General features: G+C 26.6%; 1 protein-coding gene across 1 annotated transcript; it reads left to right on the top strand.

The window, feature by feature from the left end:
• The first annotated feature begins 2,108 nt into the window (after positions 1–2,108).
• Positions 2,109–3,057, top strand: LOC125845027 (protein IDA-LIKE 2-like). Its single transcript, XM_049524411.1, has one exon. It carries the CDS (start codon positions 2,318–2,320, stop codon positions 2,564–2,566), a length of 249 nt encoding a protein of 82 aa, XP_049380368.1. The 5' UTR covers positions 2,109–2,317; the 3' UTR covers positions 2,567–3,057.
• The last annotated feature ends 9,072 nt before the right edge of the window (positions 3,058–12,129 follow it).

Below are 12,129 nucleotides of genomic sequence, written 5' to 3'. Positions count from 1 at the left end.
GGAGGTGCAATACTTCTATAGTAGAAATTTTTGTGAAACATTTTACTATGTAGTACTAGACTACTAGTACTAGTTTGTAACGTTTAATTGTTTAATATTATGTAACATTATATAAATCAAGTTATTATTAATTGCTTAAATTTACTATGTCCATTTTCAAATATGTTACACTAAATAAGACAAATGGAACTATTTGAAGTATGGTTTTAAAAAATTGAGTCTGAAAACAATCAACAAGCATGTGTATAATGTCAAAGTCAAATATTAAATAGTTTTGACCTTCATATATATATATATATATATATATATTATATTATATTTTGGAACTATTTTCAAAGGTGTGGGCTCTGTAATTAATGGTGGAAAAAGTACTATACATTAATTATGAAAGAAAAAAACAAAAGAAGATTTATAAGGTGCTCCATATTCTTGATGAATTGGACTAATTTTTATTATATATGTATAAACCATGTATAACAACGAGGCTTTTCACCTTCTTAGGGATATTGTTAATAGAAGTTGTGAAATATTATTGAGTATTATTTCAAGGAACTTAATTGTTTAGATTCAGTATATCGTATAATAGATTGTGAAATATTATTGAGTATCATTTAAAGGAATTTAATTTGCTTAGATTTGACATATCGTACGATAGATGTTATGATTGTAGGTGATTCAGACACACGATTAGAAAGAAACATAACATTCATTGACTCATTAGCAGTAACAAACTCTTTCTGAGAGTGTTATTTATAGACTTTGTATTCTATATTTTAGTTAGTGAAAGTTTGTGTGATAGTTTAATCAAACACTCAATTAAAAAAGATATTTGAATCTTCTAAGTTTAAATTAAATATATGTGTAATGTACTGATACATACATATTAAATTATATGGAATATACGTATAAGATACATGAACTATATTATATGGTATACTTTTTTATCAGCCAAATATGTACATAGACAGCCCCTCTAACTTGTCCTAATGTTCAAAACTACAGGTTAAAATTGAAAACACAGTTTAAAGTGATCAATATAATCGATGACATACTAAAAAAATAAAATACATGAAATAAACTTTTTTTTATTGGCCAAATACATAAATAACCTCTCTAACTCAACTCTGATATTCAATCTATAGTTTAAAGTTGATAACATAGTTTATGAAAATTGATTTTCATTACTATAGCACAGTAAAATATTAAAAAGTAAGTGATAAAAACATTAGAGATTTTATATATAAGTTTAGAAGGAAAGCATCAAATCAAACACTAGCAAAAGGAACAGTATAAAAAAGGGGACATGATTTCCTGTTTTGTGGAACAGTGCCAAGGAGCCTTAGTTGTCCATTAATATTTTAGTGGGACCAATCACTCACCTAATCCATAAAATGCCATAACCCCCATCTCTTCTCCATCATACCCCCACCCCCAACCAAAAAAAGAAAAAATAAAAAACTTTGATTTACTTCCACTAATATAATTATTTTCATTTCTTTTGTTGGTATTTGATAAAGAAGTAAAAAGCAAAGAGTTTTTTTGAGTGAAAAAAAATAAAATTTGAAAGTTAAAAGTTATATTTGATAACCTAAAATAAATAGTAATTATTCTGTTAAAACAAGTTAACATATATTATTTGATATTTCATCCGATGATTAATATCTGCATTGGAAAGTTCAACATTGAGGGGTAAAACACTCTCTAATAAAGATGACTTCATATTTAAGGATATTCGAACTCGAAACATTTTCTTAAGGATGAAAAATACTTATAACTCTGCCTCAACCCTTGTTGATATATTTTACTTTATCAATGTACAATTATAACAACAATTATATATATATACCCAAGTTTAATCCCATGATTTGGATTTAAAAGGGATAGAATATATTCAGACATTACCACTATTAGCGTATATAACTTAAGTTTCCTTATTAGCAACGTGTTATAAAAATAACGATAAATATACCTAGAGTAAAATTTTGAAAAGATAAAATATACGTAGATCATATCACTATCGATTTATATAACTTAGAATCATTTCTTTCTTCTTTTTCCATTTCTTTTCCTTTTTATTCTTTTCCCCCTTTATTCAATTACCTATCAAGTCATTACTCTCAATAACCCAAACCAAATGGCCCCCTTTCAAAAAGCCTTGTCAAACTTTTCAAAACTTTCTACTTCATATGTCTTCATTCTTCTTCTTCTTTCTTTCCTTCTTTCTAACCTTACTTGCCAATAGATTTACATATGTTTTCTTCTTTTTTTCTAAAGTAGCACTCTTTCAAAATTGTCCATAGTGAATTAAGTTTCAAGAATGATAAGTTTCTTCAGAAGGAAAGTACTTGTCTTATGGATGGCTATTATATTAATCTCTATTTTTGGCCATTTTTGTCATGGTTCAAGAAGCAACTCACAAGTATTCAATACAATAAATAGCCAAAGAAACTCTTACAATCATGGCCATTTTTGGAACTTCTTGCCAAAAAGAATCCCAATTCCAGCTTCTGGTCCATCAAGAAAACATAATGACATTGGTTTAAAGAGTACTTGGAGATTACCATGAAGATTATTTGAAGAAATTAAATATTGGCAACTTTTTTTTTTTGGTTATGGGAGGGTACTACTAATTCTTCTTCTTCTTAATTTCTTGGATGAACACATGTACATTTTTTTGGGTAATTTTAAGAACTTTTTTTTTGTTTATTGACTTAAGGGTATTTTGTGTTAGGTTGATTTAGTTCTATGTTTTTTTCTCTTTTTTTGGTCATGGTGACTAGAAGGGAAATTAAATGAAAAGGGGAGAAAAAGAATTAAGAACATTTTTTGGGGTTTTGTGGATCAAAATATAATTGATCATCATCTAGCTTGGAGGTGAGGTGGGGTGGTGGGGGTATTTTGGTCTTAATTAATTAGTATGCTTTGAAAAACTGTGTATGTAATTTCTGTATACATAGAAGAGATCCATGATAATACAAAATGAAATGACTTTATTTTTAAGTTTTGTTTGAATGTTTTAATTTTCTTTCCATTTCTACTTTTTATATTTGATATCCTAGTATTTGATATTTGTTTTAGGGTTTGACAAGTTTGATTTTGCATTATAAGGTCTCGTTGTAGGTAAAATATTCATTTATCAAAGATGATTCAACTTCTGATAATTCGAACTCCAAATCTCTATATAATTATAAGTAAATAAGTATTTATCATTTTATTATGATCTTTGGCTGTGTTTTTTTTTGTAATTTAAGTATGCATAGATCAACTCTACAAAAGAATTGGCAATATATTACACCAAAATTTTGTGTTTTTTTCTGTTGTTTCTTTACTCTTTTCACGTCAATTATTATTTTGAAATCTTTTTTTATTTCTTCTAAAACTATTTGTCATGTGATAAATAAAAAATAATATTTCTGGTACGGTACATAATAATTCTGCAGAGAAGAAAATCAAGAAAATTGGTCCAATATTAAATTGACAAGTTTTATGCTGATGACAAGTCTATCGCAATATAATCAATTAACTATCGTGAATTGACAAATTTTACTCTGGCCATCAATTTATTGCAATCCTCCTCCTTGATCGGAGTTTCGAACCGAAACTGCTAACCTAGCATGCTCACACTGTCTCACCACATTCCACATAAGTGAAATTGAAAAAAAAAATCAATCCAATATACAACAAACATTTTTTTTATTATTAAAATCAGTCATAACAATGAGAGCTTTTATTTATTAAAATAATTAATAAAAAAATATTTTATTTTATTTTTTGTTTGTTTTATGACTAATAATGGCAACAGTGAAAGCTACTAACTCCTATTTATTAAGTTGTACTGATACTGATAATAATATCTAATGTCGTACGTAGATACAGCTGCTCACGTAAACTATTTATTTATTTAGTACTCATACCGTACTCCATACCAAATTAATATATAATTAATAATGCTGTCAATGTCATACTTTTTATTTTAAATTTTATTTCCTTCTTAATAATTATTTCAATAATTAAATTTATTTTAATTATCATCCATATTTACTATGTAATTTATTTATCATAACGTACAATTTTGTCATGTTTTCGCATTTGAATATGTCAGACTAATTTCTTGAAGTATCTGCTATATTCTCAAAATACAAATATCGACTACAATTTTGTTACTATTTTATTATAGTGATAACTGATATTCGATGGTATTTTTACCTTTTTTCTCAATTTTATTTTTCCTTTATTTTTTCGTATATGTATTTGTCCATTAATTATGTGCCAAAATGATTCTAGATTTGTGTATAATTACACAGATTCTTTTTCATTACTTTAATCACTACAAGGAGCAGTTAAAAGTAAAGTTTTCACCGATTTTCTTGAATATAATTAGTATAGAAGTTTGTAATGATTTTAAAACAAATGTGTCCCCATTATTGTTCATGATTTTCCCTACAAAAATGTCCTATGATAAAAACCAATACCTTTACTAAAAAGAGTTACAGCTAGTATCAACATGAATTGTGATGGATGATTGAAATTCTTTCATTCTTAATCAGTCGTCTCATATTCAGCAACTGAAAAAAATTATGTTAAAGTGCCTCCTTCAAAAAATAGGACGTGAAATGTGTGCATCTGAATTAATTGAACTTAAAAGCTGGAGTACCAGAAATTCGAGAAACTAAAAAAGAAAGTTACAATTAGGAAATTATGTACTAGTACTTGCTTTTAAAATAAAGCATGGAATCCAAAGTCTGAAGAGAAAAAGTTTAACTAAGGGAATAAGAAAATAAGGAAATGCAAAATAAAAATTAGGGAATCTAATTGAAAAGCAAATTTCTTGAGAATTAAATGTTAGGTGTTTATTTATTTGTTTAGCTATAGTATAATCAAATAATGGACCTAGAATTATTGATAAATTAAGTGTATCTGGATAATGGAATACAAATAAATAAATGTCTTTATCTCACTATATGTATATGATAATAACAGGAATTTGTCCACGAAAATTGCACTATGTTTATCTTTTATATTTCTTAAATACCTTCTTTTTTTTAAAAAAAATGTTTTTTGGAAAGATATATCACTTTATTCTATTTGAAAAAACTAAAAGAAATGAGCTATATATAACTACCAACTTTTCCTTTTATATCTCTGATACGACGATAATTTTTATGATTTTATCTTAATTAATTATTGTTACAAATCTTAAGTTTTTAACGTCTTAGTTTTGACTTGCTCTATCACAATCTAAATTTATAACATGTATTGTCCATTTTGGACTGAGGTTGCATGTATTTGCCGTTCAAGCTATGCATGTCGTGTGAACTTGAATCGTGCCTTCTAAAATTATTCATTTTCATCTCCCTTTAAATAGGAGATTCGCCTAATAAGATGACATGTGTATCCATCTTTAGAAATTTGTCAGCCTAGAAATTAATATGTCAGTCATATTAATCCACCCCATGTCAAGGTGCAATATTTTTCACGATTCAAGTTCATGACACGTATTGTCTGCTTTGGTCCTAGCTCACATGAATTTGTCTTTCGTGCTCTATCACATGTACATTGACCCCTAAAAAGCACGTGTACAATGTGAACTTAATTTATGTCCTACATAATTGTTCATTTTCTTTTTTCATTTCGATGTGAAATTCCTTTAAGATATTATCAATTGTTTATCTCCAAAAACTTACTTAATTACCACCTAAAAGTCTATCAGTCCTGCTTAATCCACCCTCATCGACGGCTTCACACAACAATGTGGTAGAATTATTATGATATAATACATATAGTATCTTTTAAGTAATCCTTTGTAACATTGTATTTACCAGCAAGCAAAACGAATCCTTTTATTACATGCTTTCGGCAAAAGTTAGATTAAAATAATTTAATATTCAGACCAAAAAAATAAATTAATTAAATATTGCTATTCCTTAAATTTATGGATCTGTTTCGAAATATGTTTAAGGGGACCCCTCTTGTTTAGGATTATGTTAACAAAGATTATTTGACTATTATTTTAAAATACTAATTCCTCAAATATTTTATTGTCATTCATATTATTAAATATTTTCCACATTCCAAGGCCAAAAGTAATATATAAAAAACCAAAAGTTTCCCTAAATAGCTGCAAATTATTATACTATTTTCGTCCACTTTTAATTGTCATAGTTTCATTTTTTAGTGTTAAACTATAAAAACTTTGACTAACATTTTACGGTGTATTTCTCATCATATTGATATGCAAAAAATTGGAATTTATAGTACTTTTCGTATAGTTTTTGAATATTTTTTTTTTGTTTTAAATATCGAATAAATGTAATCTAATTTAACTTTGAATATTAGTCAAATTGACTTTCGAAAAATGCAATATGACAAATAAAAGTGGATGTGGTTTATATTTTGGTTTTATTTTTAGTTGAAAAATGACAAGTCAGCATGGTCAATGGGCAATTGACTTATTAATCAAGGATTTATAATTAAGTACCTTATCCTTAGTATACATAAATCTATAATTTAATTAAGTTAAACAATAAATTATATTGACATATGGTCAAAATTTAGAGTTTAATATTCTAGAATAATTGTAATTTATCTCTCATCTTTTCCTAAAACAACTTTGCTTAATTGCAACTTGTAAATTGTATTCTTCTCCAATTATAAGTAGCTAATGGGTTAAAATATAATATGTTTATTTTAAATTGAACGTCTTAGTAGGCGTTTGGATGATATTTTGTTCATGATTTTTTTTTGAAGTTGATGTTAAATAAAAAAAATACTTGATATTTTACAGATATTTAAAATATTGAAGTGGACGTATCAAAATTATTTTGCATAACTTAGTAAAAATACTTAAATTTGATATCTTAAAAATAAATTTGAAAGTACTAATCAAATATACTAGACCAATTAAAATACAAAACCCTTGATTTTTTTTTTTGCTATACTAGACTAAAGTTTTTTATACTCTCCTTTAATTTTCTTTGTATGTGGGAGGGGATTAATTCTCCTAATGATTGTAATAATTTTGTAGAAGGACTATAATCAAGATTTTAACTATGGCCCCACAAAATGACGAAAGTAAAGATGGTAAAATGATATTCGTTTGGTCTCAAAATAACTAAATAAGTATCACTAAAATAAAAATCACAATCAGAAATTAATAAATATAATATGTAATTTACCAAATTATCTTTAGTTGATAAATATCAAACACAGTTAAGAAAGTGATGTATAACAGTATAGTTAAGAAAATATACTAATTTTCTAATTATTTTTATTTGATTATAACTTGAGATTTGAGAGTTTAGATTGGTACCTGTGACCTAATAATAACTTTATTTTCATTGTCAATTTTCTTTAATGAATTTTATTAATCATAACGCATTATTTGACCCATGTGCATTTTATGTCGCATGAATGCTTGATTTAATTAATCAGAAAAAGTGGAAAACAAACAATATTTCTTACATCAAATTACTTATGAAATTTCTAGTGAATAATATTGCTGGCGGCAGGAGTGTTTTTAAATATTTCAATACAACGCAATAGTCTGATTCAACATAAAATTTAAAAATTATAGAAAATTTTATAATAATTTTAAAATATATTTTTAAAAAATGTATACCTTTATAGATTGTTTGCCAAATAAATGGGACTCAACGAATAACTTATTGATATTATTATTAAATACTTATTAAATAAAAAAACATGTCATTAATTTTTGACCGACTACAAAAGAAATAAATAGTATAAATTGGAAGGAAAAAAAAAGCATATTGTATTAATTTTTAAGGAGATGATTTACTTTATCCATCTAACTAATCTTGTAAAAGTTCCATTTTTATATGCACTTTAGACCACACATTTAATTGTCTAGACTATAGTTGCACTCCAACCAAACAAATACAAACTCATTGCTAATGTCAAATCAAATATGTCTCAATCCCAAAATTAAACATCAAATGCCAACCAAATTAAATCCAATCCAATCAAATCAAATACTTAATGACTTTACAAATTACATCAAATCAACCAAATACCTCATCTCACTTCAATCCAAAAAGATTTATACACCACCAAAGAATTATGTTGCCACTCCCTTAATCAGAGTTTTTGGATTCGAACTTTGAGAATGAAAATATCTTTGGTAGGAAGCGTTTTTCTCCAAATGAGACCCTACACAACTCAAATTCAGATTAGTCCAACTCCAATGCAATAAGACACCAGACTAAATCGATCGTTCAAGTATTTCAAATTGAATAAAGGAAGTGAGACATATAGATCAATTATAATCCATCTATATTGAATCCCCTGAATGAGACCCTACACAGCTCAAATTTGAAATAGTCGGACTCCAATGCGAATATACACGGCTGACTATTCAACCTCCTCTTTCTTTATGGACTCTCTATTATGTGGGCCAAGATTTGACATTTGGATAAAAGGCTTCTACTTCTAATGGGCCCATTTTCTTACTTCTATGAGGCCCAAAAGACATTCTAAACCATGCGTGATGATTACTTCCTTTTTTACTTTTACCCTTTAATCTTTTAATGTTTTTAATAATCACCCCTTTAAATTATCATAATGTTTTATATTATGATTTGTTACTGTTAATTGTTCAATACTTTTCTACCATCATTTATCTTAATTTATTATTATTACTACTTCATTTTTTGGTGATTATGAAAGCAATATTGGATTTGGCGGTGCAATTACTAAACACCATTTGAATTCATTATTTCAAGATTTTCTTTCACGCGTGATTTTTTGTTTTTTGTAAATTATTAAAGTATTCTTTTCAAATAATTGATTGACAAGAATATTGTCAATCAAATACCTCGTGTGTGTGAGCATGTGTGTTTGTTTGTGTGTGTAAGAGAAGCTTGTCAATCAAGGGCGGAACTAGTAATTCAGATACAGATTCGATCAAACTCAGTAGATTTTGCTCAAATATTATATTTTGTTAATAAATTCATTAATATATATAAATATTAATTTTGAACTCAGTTATTATTATTTAAAATTATCATTATAAAATTTAAAACTCATAAAATTGAAATTCTAAATTCGCCTCGATTGGCACCCACTAAAAATTTAGAGAACAAGAAAACCATATGTACAAACAAAATAGACCTTTAACTTAACATTTTAAAAGATTCAATAGGAACCAAAGTTTGAATCCCATTGATTTTTTTAATTCACTAATACCAAATGTTATTAATTAATTAGAACAATACCATGGCTTCACTTAGATGGTTTTCAAAACAATTTAAACTTATGGATAAAGTTAAAAACAAACAGAAGCTTCAATTATGGCTAGGGATGGCATAGTTTGGATCCAATGAAATTCTATTTATTTCAATTCAACTTTTATCCCTGTTAATTAATAAAGTAGGTTTGATATATCATTTGTAATATGCACATGTAAAAATAAATCATGAATAGAGTATTTATGCATATAATCAGGGCAGAGTCAGATAGGGGTAAGGGTTCATCCGAACTCCATTTGATAGAAAAATTACATTATTTTATACAAAATTATATATATTTTTTTACGTATATACAATAATAGATATTGAATCTCCTTCATTTACGTCATAAAATATATATAAGGAGGCATTTAAATCAAACTACTTGAGAGGGGGAGAATTATAGCTTGATTTAAGTCATTAAAAGTAAAGTTGGTAGTGTGGGAATAAATAATGATGATGGTAAATAATCAAAAAGAGGAAAAGGTTTTTTTTTTATCCTACTTTAATAAAAAAATAGTTTTAAATTTACTCTAAAGTTTGAGTGGTAAACAAAACTTTCCCAAAAGTATCTACTTATTATTTAATTTTCACCCCATCCCATCATCAATTCCTCCACAAATAGTTGCGTAATATCAATCACCATGATTTTAGGGCTTGAAAATATGGGTCGTGCAACTTTACATTAGGTTAAGGTTACTACAACTTTTCATTTCTTTTTCTTATTATAGTAATAATAATAATAATAATAATAATAATAATAATAATATATTACAACTTAATACTAGAAAGTTAGAGTTTAGATTAGGGTCTTGGCCAGAATAAATAATGTTTTTTTTTTGGATTTACATTACAAAATTAAGCTCTAGGGTATATTAGAAATATATTACTCCCTCCGTCCCATTTTATATGTCACATTTTTACTTTGCACTTGCACTAAAAAATGATGTAACTTTACCCTTCTACCCTTATTTAATTTTTTTGGAACTCAAGTTTTCAATCAATGAATATGAATTAATTTATTTTGATTAATTAATTTAACCAATGAACATGAATCATTTACTTAGCTTTTCTAAGTTGGTCAAATGTATATTTTCAAGGCTAATAACTCACAAGGGTAAAAAAAGAAGAATATTGTAATTTATGCATTGATTTTATGAAATGACAAATATTATGGACCAACTATTTATAGAAAGAAATGACATATAAAATGGGACGGAGGGAGTACTTTAGATTACAAAGTTCAGGTTTCAGAAGTTTGGCTTTTGGGCTTGTACAATTTTACGTTTAGTTTTAGTAGTACTATAGTGCCCCTTTTTGTAAAATAGTGAGAATTTTTCTTTCAAAAGGTAGTAGTATTTTCTTTTCAAAATCACGTGTATATAGTTATTGATGGTATATATCTATATTGTCTTAAAAGCATGAACTCCTAACTTGAATGTTAAATTACTATAATATTTCTAACTTAGGTTGTGACTTTTTCGATAAGTTGTGAGTGTCTTAGAAGGATTGTGACTTTTTCGATAAGTTGTGAGTGTCTTAGAAGGATTGTGACTTTTCCAAAGAGTTGTGAGTTTTTCAATAAGTTGTGAGTTTTCCAAAGGGTTGTGACTTCTCAAAAAGGTCATGACTTTTCAGCTAAGACACAAAAAACATTTGCATATACTACCCTTTGTTGACTATAAATAGAGAGGCTTCCTCTCATTTTTCAACCACAATTTTTTTAATCTTCTACTTTTCTTTTTGCATTTTAATTTTTTTTTTTGTGATTTATTATCTTGAGTGAGTTCAAAGTTTAGAAGAATATGAGGAACCACTTATCTAATGAAGTATGTCGTTCTATCCTAAGAGGGTATATTTCATAACCTCGAGTACTTGAGGAAAATAATTTTGATTATATAATAATGTATGTTTCACTATACATTAGTATGTAATGTTCCAATATATGAAGTTAACATGATGTAGTCTAAATTCATTTGTTTTTGCCAACAATTTCTCTTGAGATGTTGATATATGCTTCTGAATATCTTTTCCAAAATTTAGAGAATCGTCACGATTTATTTTTGATGATCAAGACAAAAGAATGATTTTATTTATCAATGCTACTTATGTGATTTAAACTCTCATAAAGTTTGCTTCAAAATAGTTAATACTATATAAACATTTCCCTTTTGTTTTACTTATTTACTATTTCTTAATATTTCAGTATTTTAGACGAAGAAAAGTTTATATGATTTGTAATAACGCCAATTGAAGTTTGTATTAGTTTAATTTTTATTATTTATTTATTTAGTAGTTAATTTTATGAGATAAATATTTTCATTAATGCAAATATATATTTATATTTGGGTAGGTATTTGTATATAAATTAGAGTATTATGTATGTCACAAATGTATTATCAAGTTAATAAGATCTTCTAGCTTCAAAATATATTATTTTAAAATGTTTCGAGTTTTTTTTAAAGAAAACACACAACAAATGTGAAAATATGTGAATATATAAAATGTAGTTGTTCTGTTCACATGTTCATATGACATCTAAACAATTTAACGTGGAATACACATGCAAAGCACATCTGGTTAGATAACAAGTAAAATACAAAGCGAATATTGTCTATTACTACATAATTGAACCTCATCAAATTGAAATAAATATATACATGATTGCATTTAACTAATAAAAATTTTCATTGACCATCTTCATAGGTTTACATGAATAAGAGATATTTATGAAGATCCACGTTGAACATTCACAAAAAATCTACAATATTATTTTTTGTTGAGCTTATTATTTAAATCTTCGCTTAAATAAGCAATATTATTTACTGTAACATATATTTTTGGAATTGATAATCACGTGCAACGCACGTGTCAAAAAACTAGT

This window comes from Solanum stenotomum, chromosome 11, assembly GCF_019186545.1.
Source record: "Solanum stenotomum isolate F172 chromosome 11, ASM1918654v1, whole genome shotgun sequence".
Taxonomy (NCBI): Eukaryota; Viridiplantae; Streptophyta; class Magnoliopsida; order Solanales; family Solanaceae; genus Solanum; species Solanum stenotomum.
The sequence above is the reverse complement of the archived record's forward strand: the minus strand, read 5'-3'. Positions and strand labels throughout refer to the sequence as shown.

Bases quoted from the DNA above. Each gene is read 5' to 3' on its own strand.
- LOC125845027 (XM_049524411.1), top strand. From the start codon at position 2,318: ATGATAAGTTTCTTCAGAAGGAAAGTACTTGTCTTATGGATGGCTATT.